This window comes from Saprolegnia parasitica (assembly GCF_000151545.1).
Source record: "Saprolegnia parasitica CBS 223.65 unplaced genomic scaffold supercont2.9, whole genome shotgun sequence".
In the NCBI taxonomy this organism is placed as follows: Eukaryota; Oomycota; class Saprolegniomycetes; order Saprolegniales; family Saprolegniaceae; genus Saprolegnia; species Saprolegnia parasitica.
Window position 1 is genome coordinate 78,529 of NW_012156403.1, and position 17,083 is coordinate 95,611.

The 17,083-nt window shown below is 62.8% G+C and overlaps 5 protein-coding genes across 5 annotated transcripts; 3 read left to right on the forward strand and 2 right to left on the reverse strand.

Moving 5' to 3' along the window:
• Window positions 1-306: 306 nt before the first annotated feature.
• On the forward strand, window positions 307-1,594 carry SPRG_03475 (hypothetical protein). Its single transcript, XM_012342063.1, has one exon. It carries the CDS (start codon window positions 340-342, stop codon window positions 1,525-1,527), a length of 1,188 nt encoding a protein of 395 aa, XP_012197453.1. The 5' UTR covers window positions 307-339; the 3' UTR covers window positions 1,528-1,594.
• SPRG_03476 (hypothetical protein) lies at window positions 1,443-1,946 on the reverse strand. The gene is made up of 3 exons (XM_012342064.1): window positions 1,858-1,946; window positions 1,726-1,810; window positions 1,443-1,679 (listed from the first exon to the last, which is right to left on the reverse strand). The coding sequence occupies exons 1-3, from the start codon at window positions 1,930-1,932 to the stop codon at window positions 1,582-1,584; spliced, it is 258 nt and encodes an 85-aa protein (XP_012197454.1). The 5' UTR covers window positions 1,933-1,946; the 3' UTR covers window positions 1,443-1,581.
• A 315-nt stretch (window positions 1,947-2,261) lies between these two features.
• SPRG_03477 (hypothetical protein) lies at window positions 2,262-2,750 on the reverse strand. The gene is made up of 2 exons (XM_012342065.1): window positions 2,598-2,750; window positions 2,262-2,549 (listed from the first exon to the last, which is right to left on the reverse strand). The coding sequence occupies exons 1-2, from the start codon at window positions 2,728-2,730 to the stop codon at window positions 2,308-2,310; spliced, it is 375 nt and encodes a 124-aa protein (XP_012197455.1). The 5' UTR covers window positions 2,731-2,750; the 3' UTR covers window positions 2,262-2,307.
• Window positions 2,751-3,435: 685 nt separating this feature from the next.
• Window positions 3,436-4,776, forward strand: SPRG_03478 (hypothetical protein). Its single transcript, XM_012342066.1, has one exon. It carries the CDS (start codon window positions 3,453-3,455, stop codon window positions 4,722-4,724), a length of 1,272 nt encoding a protein of 423 aa, XP_012197456.1. The 5' UTR covers window positions 3,436-3,452; the 3' UTR covers window positions 4,725-4,776.
• A 151-nt stretch (window positions 4,777-4,927) lies between these two features.
• Window positions 4,928-16,729, forward strand: SPRG_03479 (hypothetical protein; the record flags this gene model as incomplete). Its single annotated transcript, XM_012342067.1, has 8 exons — window positions 4,928-5,899; window positions 5,923-6,024; window positions 6,057-6,908; window positions 6,989-9,283; window positions 9,324-12,535; window positions 12,577-15,418; window positions 15,463-15,601; window positions 15,645-16,729. 8 exons carry the CDS (start codon window positions 4,928-4,930, stop codon window positions 16,727-16,729), a joined length of 11,499 nt encoding a protein of 3,832 aa, XP_012197457.1.
• Between the last annotated feature and the right edge of the window lie 354 nt (window positions 16,730-17,083).

Sequence of the window (17,083 nt, forward strand, 5' to 3'; positions counted from 1 at the left end):
TGATGCCGCAGTGATAGTACGTACTGCTAGCCAAGCCGTTGTTTGCCCAAGCCGTTTCAAATGGCCGAAACAGAAAAACGCGTTTATAACGAGTGGAAGCCATTTATCTGCATCTTTGTATACTGACGGCAGCAAATCCCGATTTTATTATGTGCGACAGAAATGGCGCCAGGCTTGCCGAGAACACCTAGGACCCCCCGTGCTACGTTTTGTACCTACCCCATACAAAGTATAAGGTGTGCGAGGGCCGTACAAAAACCGTAGGTAGGGGACCCCCTCGCACGTGCCATTCCCATCATCCAAGAAGGCAGCGGTCATCATAATCCGACAAGCGCCAGCATGGACGAGTCCAAGCGCAGCCCATCCGCCGGCCACAGCAGCAAGGTCCTCGAGTTCAACGACGATCCGTCGCCGGCCAGCCGCCACGAGAACGTCCTCTTCGAAGACGACGAGGATGACGAGGACGAGGTAGCACCCGTGGCCCAAGCGCCCCGCGTCAACTTTGCGCCGGCGCCGACGACGTATGCAGCCGCGCACCACCCACCGTCGTCGTCGTCGTCTTCGGCCTCGACCTTTAGCTCGTCGAGCTCGTCGAGCGGCCGGAGCGCGACGACGATGATTGCGATGCTCCAAAAGCACGGCTACAACCTCGAGGACCCGGACGCGGCGGAGGGCGCGTCCATCTCGCTCAACTCGGCGAGCATCCTCCACCTTCGCGAGCGCAAGAACAACCAGACGGCGTTCCACATTGCGGCCAAGAAGGGCCACGTCGACGTGCTCAAGGCGCTCATGAAGCTGCCGCGCGCCGAGGAGTATGTCAACGTCCCGGACAAGATGGGCAACACGCCGCTGCACTTTGTTGCGTCCAAGGACAAGGCAGAACTCCAAGAACAGCTTGGCGAGCTTCTCCTCAACATGGGCGCCAACCTGCACGCGATGAACGTCCGCGGGCAGACGCCGCTCGAGGTCCACATCGTCACGGCGCGCGCGGATACGACGACCTTTGTGCGCCTCATTTCGTTCCGGGGCATGAACCTCAACACGCTCGTGAACGGGACGACGTATTTGCACATGGCCATGGAGCGCGGGTACATTGAGATGGCGTGCGCGCTCGTCAAGGCCGGCGCCAGCGTCAACCTCCCGGACCACAACGGCGTCATGGTCTCGGACACGGTGAACCGACAGACGCTCATCAAGATGATCCGCTGCATGCGCGAGGGCACGCAGGCGCCGCCGCCGGATGTCCCGCGCGTCTCGTGCAAGCTGTGCAAGAACCCCAAGGGTCTTCTCGACTCGATGCGCGACTGCACGCTCTGCGGCCGCACAGCGTGCCGCAACTGCTCCAAGAAGCTCTCGGAGTTTAAAGAGTTTAAAGACCCCGAGGAAGCGCGGCGCGAGAAGATCGACAAGGAAGCGCTCGCAGCACGCTACTGCCACACGTGCGTCACGGTGCTCCAGCTGCGCGAGAAGCGGCTCGCCGACAAGAAGCGCTTCAACGACAGTCTCATGGGCATGAACCGTGTCTAACAACCAGTCGCAGGAAGCATATATCGTCGAGCTCTACATGCATCTTATCGCGTCTTATTGCGTGGGGCCTTCGCGGGCGAGCGCGAGTTGGTACTTTTCGTTGATCTCGACGCAGCTCTTGTCGTACGGGTACGAGTAGTCGACGAACGAGCCTAGACACGGAATGCTGCAACGTGGAAGAGGCGGCTCATGTCGTACCGAGGACGCCAAGGATCGCGAACGGGTACAGGCTGCGCTTGTACATGCTGATGGGCATGCCGCCGAGGACGCCGCCAACGCAAAACTACAAGTCATCTCTCACGCGCAGATCGTCGTCTGCTAGCGACGTACGGTGGTTTGGCGCTGGACCATGCAGCCCTGCAGCGCCGCTCGCAGCTCCTTGGCCGTCGGCTCCGTCTCGGTCATCTTGCGCCTTCAGAAATGGCCACCGACCTGCGGTCTCCGTATACAACATCCGGATAACCTGCTCGGCACGATAGCTCGGTGCATTGAGTCCTGCTCCAGTGCACGCCAGCTCGGTACTTCGAGCCGCAACCGATCCGCGCCGGCACTGCTAACGGCAGCGCAGCAGCAGTAAGCTTGCCAAAGCCTCGGTGGCTCGCTCTGCGGGAGGTCCTCGCCTGCGGCCTGCGGACGCAGCCTTGGCACGGCGGGCAACTTGAAAGTCACATCGATGGGGCAGTCGGTTGCCGTGCTGCAGCAGGCACGTCATCGAACTCGCGCACGACGTAGTTACATGTAAATGAAGTCCATTGGATTGTCGCCGTCGCCGGACGCTGCTTATGTGTTGACCGAGTAGCGGTGGCCGCACTTTTTACACTCGTAAAAGACGGTTTGGCCTTCATCGGCGGACCGCAGCTGCATCGTGTAAAACTCCATCTGCGGGTTGTTGCACTTGGGGCAGGGCTCTTCGACCGTCGCGCGCGCGGGGCCCGTCACTTCTTGCGACACGATCGCGTTCTTGACCCACTTGGGCTCGGGCCGGTCCTCGCTGAACGTGACCGTGCACAGCGTCGGCAAGTCTAGGCAGCATGCAGTGGATGAGAATGCAGTGCAAGCAGCGGTGCTACCTTGGTACTGGCAGGTGTAGCCGCAGGACGAGCAGACAATGTTGTTGGTCTCCGGCAGGTCGAGGATCGTGCCGCAGTGCGGACAGAAGGACGGACCGCCGGCCGTCGCGCGCTTGGCAAAGAACTGGTCCATCGAGCTTTATAGCGAGTGAGCGAGCCCACAGGGACGCGATTATCCGGATGCTGCGCTGACCAGTCATAGCGCGATACTATCCGGACGCCACCTTTTGCCACCTTTAACGTTGGCGCCGTTTTGGCGTCTCGAAGGATCGCAGTGCGAGGAACAGCACGCAGCAAGGCCACACACGCCACGCTGCGACCGTGGCCATGTGCAGCCACTGCCCGAGAAGACGATGTAGTCATAGAGAAGAATGTGGTCAATGTTATGCACCAGCACTGAGATCTTAGTCCTGGAAGGCCGCAGAAACGCGTCGTCGTTCATTGACCGAGAAGACGACGAAGAAGCGGAAGCGGGACGCCTTCTTCATCCGCTAGAAAGAACCAGCCAAGAGGCATCGCGCTGGCGCCTTGCATAGGCAGAGCAGATTCGGTAACAGGCGAATCTGGCGCTAAAAATGCAGACAGGCGCGTCGCCATTTTGAAACGCAGTGCGGTACCTGCGGATGGCGGTCCGCGACACTATGTACCTAGGATCAAGCGTCACCGTGTCATCCAGGAGCGTCGGCAGCGAGACGCGTCGAGTAAACCAACACCTTCTCGTCGCTTCGAGTCGAGGGACGCCCTTCGTTTTCTTGTTTCAAATCATCCGGATAAAATGAAACAAGCCAATCAGGAGTGGCGATTGTGCATGGGCGTAGCAAGTGCAAAGTGGCATTCTCGAATTTTCAGCCGACGATGGCCTCGACGATGCCAAAGCGCGTGCGCAAGTCCTCGGACGTCGCTGTCTACGGCGAGTACGCCGACTCGGTGCCCGAGATGGACGACTGGACGACGGCGCCGCATACGCTCACGGTCGGCTTCATCACGCTGATCTTCTTCCTCTACAACATCTTCCAAGACAACGACCCGAACGCCAGCGCGCTCGACGACCTCAAGCGCGGTATCTACTTTGCCTGCCTCTTCTTCCTCGTCTACTGCGTGCTGCAGCTGCGCGACGGCCACTTTCTTCGGCCGCATCCGGCGATCTGGCGCCTCATTACCGGCATCTTCATTCTCTACGAGATGCTGCTCATCGTGCTGCTCTTCCTCAAGACGGACGACGCGCGCGCCTTCATGAAGCACTTTGACCCGAAGCTCGGCGTCAAGCTGCCCGAGACGGGGTACGCAGACGACTGCCGCCTCTACGTGCCGGAGGCCGAAGACCCGTTCAAGAACCTCCGCGCGACCATCATGGACCGCTTCGTTGTCATGCACTTTCTTGGCTGGGTCGTCGGCGCGCTCATGATTCGCTCGTACAACGTATGCTGGGCGATCTCGATCCTCTTTGAGTTCTACGAGCTCACGTTTGCGCACTGGCTCAAGAACTTCAACGAGTGCTGGTGGGACCAAGTGTTCCTTGACGTGCTCCTCTGCAACGCGGCGGGCATCTGGATCGGCATGCGCATCTGCCGCTTCTTTGAGATGAAGAACTACAACTGGGTTGGCATCCGCACGATCCCAACGGTCTCTGGGAAGGCCCAGCGCATGATGGCGCAGTTCACGCCAGTCACGTGGCTCTCGTACGACTGGAAGATGTTCCGGTCCGCCTCGCGCTTCTGGCAGGTCATGGGCATGGTCATCACGCTCTCGGTCATGATGCTCAACTCGTTCTTCCTCAAGACCGTCCTCTGGGTGCCAGCGTCCAGCTACCTCAACGTCGTCCGCCTCTCGATCTGGTACTCGGCCGGCAGCTACGCGATCGCCGAGTACTACATTTTCATGACGTACTCGGGCCCGGACGTTGTGACGCCCGCCAAGAAGCTCGGCCCCCGCGCCTGGCTCGGCTTTGGCGTCGTCATCTCGGAGGTCTGCCTCATCCTCAAGCACGGCACGGGCATGTTCACCGAGCCGTTCCCGACGACCGTCAAGATTGCGTGGCTTGTCGCTGGTCTTCTTCTCACGGTAGGCTCGACCATCTACTTTGTCTGCGTCCACCGCGCCCGCGACGCCGCCAAGAAGCAGCAGTAGTAGTACCCACCAGCTAATAACAACAACCCTTGATCTTGCATCGCTCCAGCAGAAAAGACGGCGCCAAGTGGTTTTAAAACCGAGTTTGGTATCCGGAGGGACCTGAACAGACGAGGAGTTACTCGGTTGCAATCGGTTGGGCGGCGCCGACGACGCATGCTTCTTGACCTCCTTCTTCCTTCTTCTACTCCGAGCAACGAAGCATGGGCCAAGTACACGCGACAGGCGGCGACGGCGAGAAGGCGCGACGCCTGGACGCGCGCTGGGGCCGCGTGACGCTCGAGCAGCTCGGCGACGAGACCTTCCTCACCAAGCAGTATCGGCGGTCGGGCTTTGCCGCGACGTACAACCAGTACCAGCGCCATCGCATGACTCTGCTTTTGGCCAAGCCCGACGACGACACCGACGCCGAGACAAACGAGCGAGACGAGATGGCGCTGGGCGACGCCGTCATGGCCGTCGTGGACACGGACCCGACGCTCCTCGCCCAGTTTAGCATCCACCGCCTCCGCGACATCCTCGTGCGAAGCTGCGAGGTCGTCGATCCCTTCGTGACCAAGCTCGAGCTGCAAAAGTTCATTCTGCGCTGTGCGCACGAAGCGCTCGCGTCGCATGCCGCCCCTCGCGCCGAGACGACCAAGGAGACCAATGCGGCCGCTTCCAGTAGCGCCAAGGCCCGGAGTAGTGTGCCTCACGACGCTCTCCTCGGTGTCCACGTCTTCCTCTCGCTCGTCGCCAGCCTCCACGAGCCCGACATGCGCGAGGCCCGCGCCCAGCTCCTCCTGGACATGGTGCCACTGGTGCAAAAGTTGTCGCCCCTCGCCCTCGCGCCGACACCACCCGGGAAAGGCCGCGTTCGCACCGAGTCGCCCGACGCCCTTCTCGTCATTGACCGTCTCCAGCGCTTCCTCCTCGACATGTGTGCCGAGGCGAGCGACGTGAGCAGCGTCGCGATGCAATTGCTGTTGCAACTCGCCATCGCGCGGGGCTCCGTGAGCACCTTCTTGCTTGCGATCCGTGTCTTGCTGTGCGCGACGGACGCCGCCAGCGACGTCAAGAAGGTCGAGTTGCTACCGGACGAGAGCGTGCTCGACGACGAGCTTGGGGCCATCGATATGAAAGCGCTCCGAAAGCTGCCGCGCGTCGGCCCGCTCCTCCGGGACGCGGACGAGATTGTCATGTCGGCGCAGCTAAAAAGAAGGCCAAGAGCGTGAGCCCCGTGCACCCGGTCTCGGGGCCCACGTCGTCGAGCCCGAGTCCCAAGAAGAACAACGTCCGCGACAAGCCGGTGAAAGCCGACGTGAGCCTCGCCCCTGACCGAGCCGGTTTCAGTCGCTCGACATCGAGGCGATCGTGTCGGTACTGCGCGCCGCGACGCCGCGCGAGTTGACCGACGCCGGCGTCGCGATTGACGACGAGGACGAGCGCGAGGTATGGAGCTGCGGCCAAAACTCGTACGGCGAGCTCTCCCACGGCGACACCAACCCGCGAAGAGCGTTCGAGCGCGTGGAGGCGCTGCAAGGCAAAGGCATCGTGCAAGTCTGCGCGGGTAACGAGCACACGGTCGCCTTGAGCAGCGACGGCACCGTGTTCACCTGCGGCTACAACGACAACGGACAGTGCGGCCAGGGCACGACGACGCGCGTCGCCGCCGTGACGGCCATCACCAAACTCGACGTTGGTTTCGAGCACGGCGTGAGTCAGATCCACGCGTACAACGGATGCGAACACACGGTGATCGTCAACACCGAGGGCGCGGCCGCTGCGTTTGGGTACAACTACCGCGGCCAGCTCGGCCTTGGGTCCACGACGAGCGAGAGCGTGCCCAAGGTGCTGCGAGGCTTGGACCCGACAAAACGCGTCAAGCTCGTCTCCTGCAGCTACTACCACACGCTCCTCAGCGTCGACGGTGATGCCGTGTACGCCTTTGGACGCAACGACTATGGGCAGCTCGGGCACAACGATACGATGGACCGCCGGTCGCCGGCGCTCGTCGACGCGCTCGCAAACGTCCCGCTAAGCTCGGTCGCGTGCGGGCAGTACCACACCATGGTCGTCACGACGTCCGGTGTGATCCTCGCCTTTGGGAAGAACGACTACGGCCAACTCGGTGTCGACGGCATCGAGAACCAGCTGGTGCCGATGGTGGTCAAGAGCGGCCTCGAGCGCTTCGTGTGCACGGAGGTGCGCTGCGGCTACTACCACACGATCGCGCTCTGCGCCGGTGGCACGTCTACGGATTCGGCCGCAACGACTATGGACAGCTCGGCATCGGCGAGGCCGCCAACGCGCAGCAGCGGATCGCGGTTCCGACGCTCGTGCCCGACCTCGAGGGCAAGGACATCGTCCGCATCGCCTGCGGCTGCTACCACACGCTCGCGGTGGCCGACAACGGCATGATGTACGCGTTTGGCCGCAACAACCATGGGCAACTCGGGACCGGCGACACGAGCGAGCGACTCGTGCCAACCCCTGTCGACGCCTTTGTGGGCAAGCGCATCGCGATGGTGGCGGCTGGCTTTTACCACACGGTTGTGCTCACAGGTGGTCGAGATGCAACCGAGATACCGCCAACGGAATCGACGCTCGAGACAACCGACAACAGCGCATTCACACCCGAGGCGGTGCTGGCCGACATGGCGGCGTTCGTCGCGCCGGGGAAGCCGAAACCAACGCCGCGCACCGCGTCGCAGCCCCTTCGCGTTCTCGTGGACCCGTCGTTTGACATCGATCCCGAAGACGAAGAGGCCGAGGCGTCGCTCGTCGCGCCCGAGGGTCCACCGCCGACGGCCGCGTTCGGCCACGTGCAAACTGCCGTGTGCCTCCTCGCCCACCTGGATCGACTCTCGCGCGCGTTTGTGCCACGGCGACAGTTGTACCCCTCGCTCGCGGGACCAAAACCAAAGGAAGGCGCGGCGGGGCGCTTTGAAACCTACTGCGTCGACGTCCATAGCTCGACGTTTCTCGCGGTTGCCGACATCATCACGCGCGGGTGTTCCGGGCGCGACGGCGAGGCAGCGCAGACCCAGGTCTACATCCTGCTGGCGTCGCTTCGGGTGCTGCAAGCCAACGTGACGCAGCTCGTGCGCTGCGGGCTCGGGAAGCGCGTCGTCGCGGCGCAACCTCCCGTCGAGAAGGAACCCGAAGTAGACGCCCTCCGAAGCGCGCTACACCGCGTGCACGTGGTGCTGGTTTCGCTCATCGATGTGCCAAAAGGCTTGCGCGACGGCGACAACCACGCGGGCGTCGTCGACGGCAAGAACCAGCTCGTGACGGCCGCCGTTGAAACCTTGCTCATCGGCTTCGAGCTCTTCTACCCGTGCCAGTGCACGCAGACGTCGGTGATCTTTTCGGTTCTAAAAGACATGGCGCCGGCCCTTGTGGCTACTGGGTGTGCGTGTGGTGCCGGAGCGCCGCCTCCGATCCCACGCAACCGCAAGGTCGTGCTCGAGCCACTCCTCCGGCGCATGGCCGACGACGCGATCCTCGCGCAGTTCATACCGCAGTCGCCGGAAACGGGGACAGAGAGCTTGGAAAGTCTGGCCAACGTCGTCATCGAACGAATTGGGCTGCAGACAATGGCGCTCCTTGCCACGTCGGAGAAGGACGAGCTTCGCAGCGCCGACGCTGCCTTCCGCCCGTACGTGGTGCTTCTGAACGCCATGCAGAAGCAGCTCGCGAGCTGGGCCGCCAGCGTCGAGTCGTGGACGCGGCCAACCTCCGACATGCCCGTGCTCGACAGCGTGTTTTGCCTGACGCCGGACGCCGCCGGAGGTCTTCCCCGCGCCTGGCGCTGCTACGTTGAGTTTAGCACCACGGTCTTTGCCCACTGTACGACGGCCATCAAAACCGTGAGCGTCCAGACCAAGGTGCGCGGCGACGTCCTCGACCTCCTCCGCGTCTCGATGGTCGGCACCGTCTTGCCGGCGCTCGCCACCACGCTCTTACTCCTCTCGGACCGACCTCTCTTTGCCATTGCGCTACTGACACCGCTCCTGGACCTTCTCCGCCTCGTCGATGGGTTGAACGCCCGCGTCGCTGCGGTGCGCGAGTCCGAGCGCCACTACATGGAGGCGCTTTGGCTGTACCAGCAGCCGCAGCCGCTGGCGACGGCGTCGTTGGACCTCGTGCACAACTTGCATTGGCTGCTCGCGCTCGAGAAGCTCCTCGCGCAGGTGGCGAGTACGATGACGCACACGCTCTTGATCGGCGACAGCGCGGCGACGACGCCGACGTTGGCCGACACGACCCTCGCGTGGCTGAGAAGCCCCCTCTTTGCCGACGGGTTCGAGTCGCACGTGTTCGCTACGCTCGCCGAGCACGGACGGGCGGTGCGCCACGCACCGATGGCCGCTTCGACGATGACACTGCCGCTGCCGCCACCGGGCGTCTGTGATCGGCTCCGACTGCTGGTTCAGATGCAAGACGGCGAGCACGAGCGACCGAGAGCGTTCTGCGCGTGGATACGAGCCGCGTACTCCCGCATCGACGCGAGCTACCGTTTCCTCCTCAAAGCGTCCCACGCCCTTGACGAGCGGCTCGAAAATGCCTTCTTCGCAGTCCTCCTCAAACGGCACGACCTGACGGGGCGATGCTGAGCTCTGGGCGGCGCGGTTGGAATTGGCGGCCGCGCCCCCGCGACGCCTCCTCGACCAGTGGCACTTTGTGGCCGACCTCTCGCGCGGATTCGCCCAGCTCAAGAACGCGCTGCTCAACCAGGAGGGAGTATCGTCGCTCGATGGCGTTACGAGCCTTCGAAGTCGCTTGCTGACAGCAACGCAGTTTCCGTTTACTCTGGCAAGCGACGCCGACGACGACGCGACCGTCGTAATCATGCCGTGGGACCCACCGACGACGACGACAACGACGTCCGAGACAGCTTTTTTGGCCCGGCACCCGCAGTCGCGCTGGCGCCGGGTTCGCTCGTTGTTGCACACGATCGTCCGTTGGAAACAACTGCTTCGTCCACGAGGCGACGGCGTCGGAAAGGCTGCGATTCGGTTTTTGCTCTCGGACGTCGACCTCTGCGGCCTGCAGCGCGCTCTCTTCGACCGGTGTCGTCGCGCGGCCTACCGAGCGCGGGGCATCGACGCCGTCGCAACGCTGCTATCGCACATCACACTGCAAAGCATCATTGTCGACGTCTATGCGACCGTCGGGCGCAGTCTCCGCGGGCCCCTCCACGGCCGCATCCTCGTCTGCCTTGAAGGTGTCGGTGCATTCTACGAGGGCCTCGTGCGCGCAGCGTTTGGGCAGCTCCTCTCGCGCATCACGTCGGCGCTATCGAGCCACTCGTTTGAGGACGACCACGTGTTTCGAACGCCTCTGCTGCTGGCGCTACTGCAGTGCTGGACGATCGCGATTGAGCCGACGGCGTACGACCTCGTGGCGCATCTCGAGCTCGTGCCGACGCTGCATCGACTTCGGCGCGCGGCGACGGCAGCGCAGAAGCTCGCCAAACCTGACGTCCTCTGCCTTCTTCGCAAAAGCGACGACGCGCTCTGGGCAGCGATGCGGTATGTCTTCGCCTCGTTTGCGGCCCGGGCGACTGACCACGGAGTGCTTCAAACGCCCAAGCGCCCACTTCTCGCGCGCTGCTTTCATGTGCTCCAGAAGGAAGCCGAGTTGAGCTTGGCCACGATGGTTCCGGCGTTCAAACCGGAGAACGACCTCGTCGTCGTTGTGGCTGCCGCCGACGACGACAAGGTGGTCAAGCGAAGCCATGACTTGATCACGTTGCCGGTCCAGTTTGGCGGCCTCGAACATGGCGTTGCCACCGACTTGACACCGCTCTTGCCGATGGTGCCCGACTGCAACGACTTTAGTGCGACGTTTTGGATCTTTGTTGACGGTGCCAAAGCCAGCGCGGTCGCCAAGCAGTTTGTGTTTGCGCGCACGAACCGACGAGACGTTGCTCCGTACTGCGTGCTGTACGAAGCCAACGACGGCGACGACGACGGCAGCGAGTATGTGGTCGAAATCGGTGTCGTCGCCGGCGACAGCCATGACCGCCTCCAAGCCATCGAGACGGCGTCGTCCAAAACGCCGCTCCTGCCCAATCAGTGGTACCACGTCGGTATCGTGCTCGAAGGCCCAAAGCTGCGGCTCTTCATCAATGGTGCGCTGGAGATCCAAAAGGTGCTCTCGTCGGCGGTATCGCTCGTCGGCGCCGGCAGCGTCTGCGTTGGCAAAGCAACGTCGTCCGTCGCCGACATGCTGAGCGTCCACACGGGGCTGCAAGGCACGCTGGCGCAGGTGCGCGTACACAGCCGGGCGCTCTCGGGCATTCATCTGCACATTCTATTCGACCAAGGCCCGCCGCCTCTGTACACGGAGACGGACCACGGGTGCTATCAGATCGGAGCGTTGCTTCAGCTCTTGGCGCAGAGCAGCGAAGGCGCCGTCGAGCTTCTCACGCCGCGCTGGCTGCGCGTCGTGCTGTGGATGCTTCGCGGCGGGACCTACCGCGTCCAGCAGCAGGCGCTGCGCCTCTTTGCAAAGCTTCTGCCGCGCGTGCCACCAGTGTCCTTGCCGCTCGACCAGTTCTTTGTCGCCGACGGCGGGGCACTCGTGCCGTACTTTTTGCGCATCGTCGGGTTTGGCCTCTGGCGCTTCCATGCTGTGCCCGGCGCCGGCACCAAGCTCGGCGTTGACTTTCCGCTCAACCTCGCCGCGCATTCGCTGAGCTTCCTCGAGTACACCGGCGACAACTGCTTGACGACCGAGACAGAGCGCAGTCAGCATCTGGCCATGGAAACGTGCCGCCTCCTCACGACGCTCGCCGCCGACGTCAAGTGGGCGGATGCCGTTGCCGAGCATCTCGCGTCGGCGCTGGATGTTATGATGCGCCGGAGCCGCGAGCCCGCGGCTGCCGGCGTCACGGTTGTCGGGAAAGCGCGTCTCGCGGCCGACGCCCTCGACATCGCCGCGGGTCTCGGCGCGCTCGCTGTGCTTGGTGGCGCCATTGACACGGTGCGCATCGGCGCCGTCATGGAGCTCAGCCACGGACGGGACCTCGGAACCGTCGTCGCGTTCGACCCCTCCCAGACGTTTGCCCAGCTTGTGCTGCAGAAGATTGCAACGGTCACCGACCCCGTGACGACGCATGCGTCCTGGAGCGCCAGTGTCCACGCGGCACCCTTGAATATGGACACGTGGAAGATCCTGCGCCTCAACATCGACGAGCTCGCGGTCGCGTCGCCTGACACCGAGCTATCGGCGCCGTTGCGCGCACTCCTGCTCCACGTGGCATCGTCCATATTCAACGACGGCTCGAGCACGTCGTTGTGGCGTCAGAGCCACGCGCGTGCGCTCAAGGCCTTGGCCGTGGCCGTGCGGTTCCCAGAGACGGCAGCCGAGCTTCTGCGGGCGCACCCGTCGCTCTTCCAGAGCCTATTGAGTCTAGCGGTTCAGAGCGACGGGTCCTCGGTGTTTATTACACTGGCCGAGGCCGAGCTCAAAGCTGTGTTGCTGCGACGACGGCAGTATGAGCTCTCGGCGGCGGCGGTCGAGTCGACGACGATAGCGACGGCCCGACGAGCGGACACGTCCCGCGACCGGCCACCGACAGTCGTCGGGAAAGGGTCGGAAGATGGCCTTGGCGACGACGAAGCAGACGACGAGGACGACGAAGACGACGAGCGCAACGTAGAGGACGACGAAGAAGAGGACGAAGATGAGGACGACGAGGAGGAGGACGATCCCGACGTCCGCACCGAGCTTGTGGAGGAGCTCTCACTTATGGGGTTTCCAGAAGATTGGTGCGTCATGGCGCTCAAGCACACGAGCAACGACATCCTCTCGGCGTCGGCGTGGATCGTCGACAACCTCGACTACTTCAACTCGCTCCAAGCCGCCAAGGACAAGGAAGACCGGGAAAAGACGCGCAATTGGACATGAACGAAGAGGAGGACGACGTGGGGTCGCCTGACGCGTCATCATCGTCGTCGTCCAGTGCAGTCGTCTCGTCAACGCTTCTCGATGACGCGTTTGCGGACAAGGAGACGGGCCGCAAGGTGTTTGGTGAAATCTACTTTCCGTTTGAAGAAGGCGGGTTCCTCTCCAACTGTAGCCACCTTTTTCTCGACGCCAAGCTCGGGAATGCGTCACCGCCCCTCAACACCCTCGAGAGCATTCTGCGCTTCCAGCAAGAGCTCCGCGCGTGGAGCACCACCGACGTGCTTGTCGCGGCCGCGACCGCCGAGGCGTCGCTGAGCATCCTCTACGCGCGCCAGATTGTGGCCACCGCGCTCTCCCATGTCGCATGGCTACCGACGAGCGACCTTGGGATTCTGCTTCGCTTCTCCAAGACCGTTCTGTTTCGAGGACCGCAGGTCGTCTTGCGGCAGGTGGACGCCGGTGTACGCTCAACGTTTGCGCCGGACCGCGTCGTCGCCGGGCTTGTCACTGACGCCCTGCAACGGCATCCAGCGACGTTTGGCGCGCTGCTGTGCGACGCGATAGCGACGGAGCTCCTTCGCGCCTCCGAAGTTCGTTTTGAAGGATACCTCTGGACGCAGCGAGACGTGCACCTCGGCGACGTCGCTGCCTTGCACGAGCCCAGCATCGAGTTTGCGGCGTGGCTCCTCGACCGTCTCTTTGCGCAGCCGACGCGTTTTCAGGCCTATTTGGAGACGACACCGTCGCCGGCCGACACGTTGCAGACATTGGTGCGGCGTCTCCTGCCGTGCTTGGCGAGCTCCAACTTGGCACTCAAGCTCGTCGTGTTCCGATGTCTCACACTCTTGCTTGGCCACACGTCGTTTCCAGACGGCGCTGTGAAAGCGGCGCTCTGTGCAGCACCGCCTCTGCACGTCGACTGCCTCCTCCTCGCGGCCCGACGCCGGCATTTGCGCGAAATTGCGCAGAACCGGCTGTACTTTTCGCCGTATTTACAAGGCCTCTTGGAGCTTATTCGCGTCGTGCAGCCGCTCAGTGCTGGGTCACCCTTGTGCCTGCAGCTGGTCGCTGCCACGGAGACGTCCGTGACCGTCGCGTGGCCATCGGTGCTCGACGATTCCGACTCGTTTGTGGTTGAAGCCATCGACGCCGACGGCAACTACACCGAATGGTACTCGGGCCAAGACCTCCAGTACACGCGCGTCGGCTTGCGTCCGCAGACGTCGTACGGTTGCCGACTGCGCCGCGGTGGTGCGTCGGCCAACACGGTCGTCGCCACCAAGCCGGCGCGTGACACGACCGCCGAGTCGGTGCCGTTTACGCTGGACAAGAAAAAGTGCCGGAGCAGCGCGCTCACGTTCGGAGACGACGGGCTCGGCGTCGCGTACAGCGGCAACGAGGCGTGGCGCATGGTGCTCGGCTCGGAAGGATTTGTCGTCGGACGGCACAAGTGGCAGATCAAGATCGACAAGTCGTCGTCTGCCTACCTCTTCCTCGGTGTTGCGTCCAAGCGCGCGAACCTCGAGTCCTTCCTCGGGGCGGACGAGCACAGCTGGGGCTTCATCGGGGACGGCGCGCTCTACTACCAGCGCAACCGCCTCAAGACGTACGGCGACACGTTCGGCGAAGGCGACGTCATCGGGCTGGACCTCGACTGCGACCTCGGGACGCTCTCGTACTCGAAGAACGGCGTCGACCTCGGTGTCGCATTTGACAATGTCGTTGGCGAGCTCTTTCCCGCCGTCGCGTTCTACTCGCGCCACCAAAAGATCTCGCTCGTCGCCAACGGGTTCGAGTGCAGCGTCGGCCTGACACTCCACGGCTCCCCGAAGGATGCGACAATCGACGAGTACCTTGACGTCTGCGCGCTCATGGACTGCATGCAGCAGAGTGCTGCGCTGCCGCCGCCTCTTCTGCTGCGGGCGTACGACGCCTACACGCAGTGGTGCAACGAGACACGCGCTCGGTGCATGACGCGCGCCGGCTACGACCTGCTCTTTGACGTCTCGGACGCCACGTGCGCTCCGTTCGGTTTCAAGGCGCACGACCGAGTCAAGACACCACGAGGCAACGGCACGGTCGTCGGGGTAGCGGATGGTCGGCTCTGGATCGAGACCGAGGCCGAGGCGGGCTGCTGGTTCTACCACCCGAGCAAGGTGCGCCCGCGTCAAATCAACGTGCAGTCGGCGAGTGACCCGCCGTCGATAACGGTTGCCAAGGCGCAGCCCGCCATCAGCCTCGATGCGTTTGCATCCTGCGCCGACTGCCACCACTGGAGTGTGGCCAAAGACGCAGCGCTGATTGCGACGCTGAACGGCGTCTGCGGTCTCGGTGGCCCGAGCCCTTGGAACATGTCGGTGGAGAAGGTTACCGATGTGTTTCGAGGCGAGGCCACGTCCGAGGCGGAGCTAAGGCGCATCGTCTGCCGCGTCGCGCTGCTCAAGCTCTTCAACCACGACATCTCTCGCACGATCGGGTTTTTTGACTTGAGCTGGCACTACTTTGGGCCGCGCCAGAGCTTCCAGAACGCGTCGCTGCTCGCCGCAACCAAAGGCAGTCTCTTTGTCTCGCTCAAACTGGCGCTGCTCGACACGCTCCTCGAGAAGACGCTGACGCACCCGAAGAAAGCCGAAGACGACTACGACTACCCTGAAGACCTCCCGCAGCTGGTGGTCAACCGCCCGAAAGCGGCGGTAGCACATTTCAAATCCGACCTCGAGACGCTGGTCGGCCAGAGTCTGTTTGGTCAAGCGTTCGACGAGCTCCACTTTCTCGACAACAAAGTGCTGCGCATGGTACCGTCCCCCACTCATATATATCGGTATATCAACGAGGTTAGGTGTACTCGCATCCGATGGACGACGGCCAGCTGCGCACGTTCAAAGTGAAATTCGAAGGCGAAGGCGCCGACGACTATGGTGGACCGTACCGCGAGTTCTTCTCCCAGTTTGTCTCGGAGCTCCAGTCCATCAAACCCGGTGCGTTGTGCGTTTGGTGTCAGCCCTTTACTATCTGGCGTAGACTCGGCCGACTCGACCGATGGACTCCAATGCATCCTTCCGTTCCTGATGCCGTGTCCCAACTGGCGCAATGGCGTTGGCTCGCACCGCGAGCGCTTCGTCTTGAACCCGTCCCTGCTTCGCTACGATGCCAAGTGGAACAAGGGCTCGACGACGCACCCCGTCGACAACACGACGCTCTTCGCGGAAATGTACCATTTTCTCGGGCAAATTCTGGGCATCATCCTCCGCACCAAAGTGCTCGTGCGTATCGACTTTGCCACCAGCATCTGGAAACGGCTCGTGGGGTCGCCCGTCGACGCGTCCGACCTCGCCGCCATCGACGCGCCTGCGTATGCGCTTCTCGAGCAGCTCAAGGCGCTTCTGGCGCAGCATGCGATCGAGCCCGAGGTCGCCGAGGCGACGCTCGACGCGCTGGACCTGACATTCACAACCAACCTCTCGGACGGTTCCATGGTCAACCTCACACCCGACGGCGGTGACCGACAAGTCACGTGGGCGAACCTGCCCGAGTACATGGAACGCGTCCTCGAGACACGTCTGCACGAGAGTGACCGCGCGATCGACGCGATCAAGCAAGGCTTGTGCACGATCGTACCAGCCAACGCCGTCGCACTCTTCTCGCCCGACGAGCTCGAGGTGCGCATCTGCGGCCGCGCCGAGATTGACGTCGATTTGCTCATGGCGCACACCGAGTACGACGAAGACGTGAGCGCGGACGACGCGTTCGTGCAGCGCTTCTGGCGCGTGCTCCACGGGTTTAGCCAGGACGATCGATGCGCCTTCCTCCGCTTCGTCTCGGCGCGGTCGCGACTGCCCATGGACCAGCACGGGTTCACGCAAAAGTTCAAGATCCAGGCGGCGTCGGGCGAGGGCATGACGCAGAACCCGGACGACTCGCTGCCCAAGTCCCACACGTGCTTTTTTGCGCTGCTTCTGCCCAAGTACTCGACCGACGACGTGTGCCGCAAGCAGTTTCTGTACGCGATCCACAACTGCCTCGAGATGGACGGCGACTTCCGCCTCGCCGACACGGAGATGACGGGCTGGAACGACGTGCATCCGAACGACGCGCTGCGCATTTGAGTTGGTGCGAGCTAGAGTAGAGTAGAGTAGGTGTACATTGTTGATATAACCGGGTGGCCATTCGTGTCCTACGTCGCAGTAACCACAAAAGCCAGGCGCTTGTGTCAGCTCGAGGACTCGGAGAGATGTGTCGTCGACTCCAGTATCCGGTAGACGGAGCCACGGATCCTGGTGTCCAAGCTGGCGCAGCGCGGACCCTTGGTCACAACGAGGTCACCTCACAGATCATTGCCACAGATACGTGCATGCGTACTGAGTTACTTAACGTTGTCTGTACATGCATCGATCGATGTATGCTCGGTGAGCATTGGAGTTTTGTGCCTCTTATTACTGCAGTCCTAGGAGACAGCAAGT

What these genes read in the sequence shown, in the direction of transcription:
- SPRG_03478 (XM_012342066.1), top strand. Translation starts at nt 3,453, where the DNA reads ATGGCCTCGACGATGCCAAAGCGCGTGCGCAAGTCCTCGGACGTCGCT.
- SPRG_03475 (XM_012342063.1), top strand. Translation starts at nt 340, where the DNA reads ATGGACGAGTCCAAGCGCAGCCCATCCGCCGGCCACAGCAGCAAGGTC.
- SPRG_03477 (XM_012342065.1), bottom strand. Translation starts at nt 2,730, where the DNA reads ATGGACCAGTTCTTTGCCAAGCGCGCGACGGCCGGCGGTCCGTCCTTC. An exon ending in CTACACCTGCCAGTACCAAG is followed by an intron (nt 2,550 to 2,597) that starts GTAGCACCGCTG and finishes CATGCTGCCTAG; the next exon opens with ACTTGCCGACGCTGTGCACG.
- SPRG_03476 (XM_012342064.1), bottom strand. Translation starts at nt 1,932, where the DNA reads ATGACCGAGACGGAGCCGACGGCCAAGGAGCTGCGAGCGGCGCTGCAG. An exon ending in TGGTCCAGCGCCAAACCACC is followed by an intron (nt 1,811 to 1,857) that starts GTACGTCGCTAG and finishes GATGACTTGTAG; the next exon opens with TTTTGCGTTGGCGGCGTCCT. An exon ending in CGCGATCCTTGGCGTCCTCG is followed by an intron (nt 1,680 to 1,725) that starts GTACGACATGAG and finishes TTCCGTGTCTAG; the next exon opens with GCTCGTTCGTCGACTACTCG.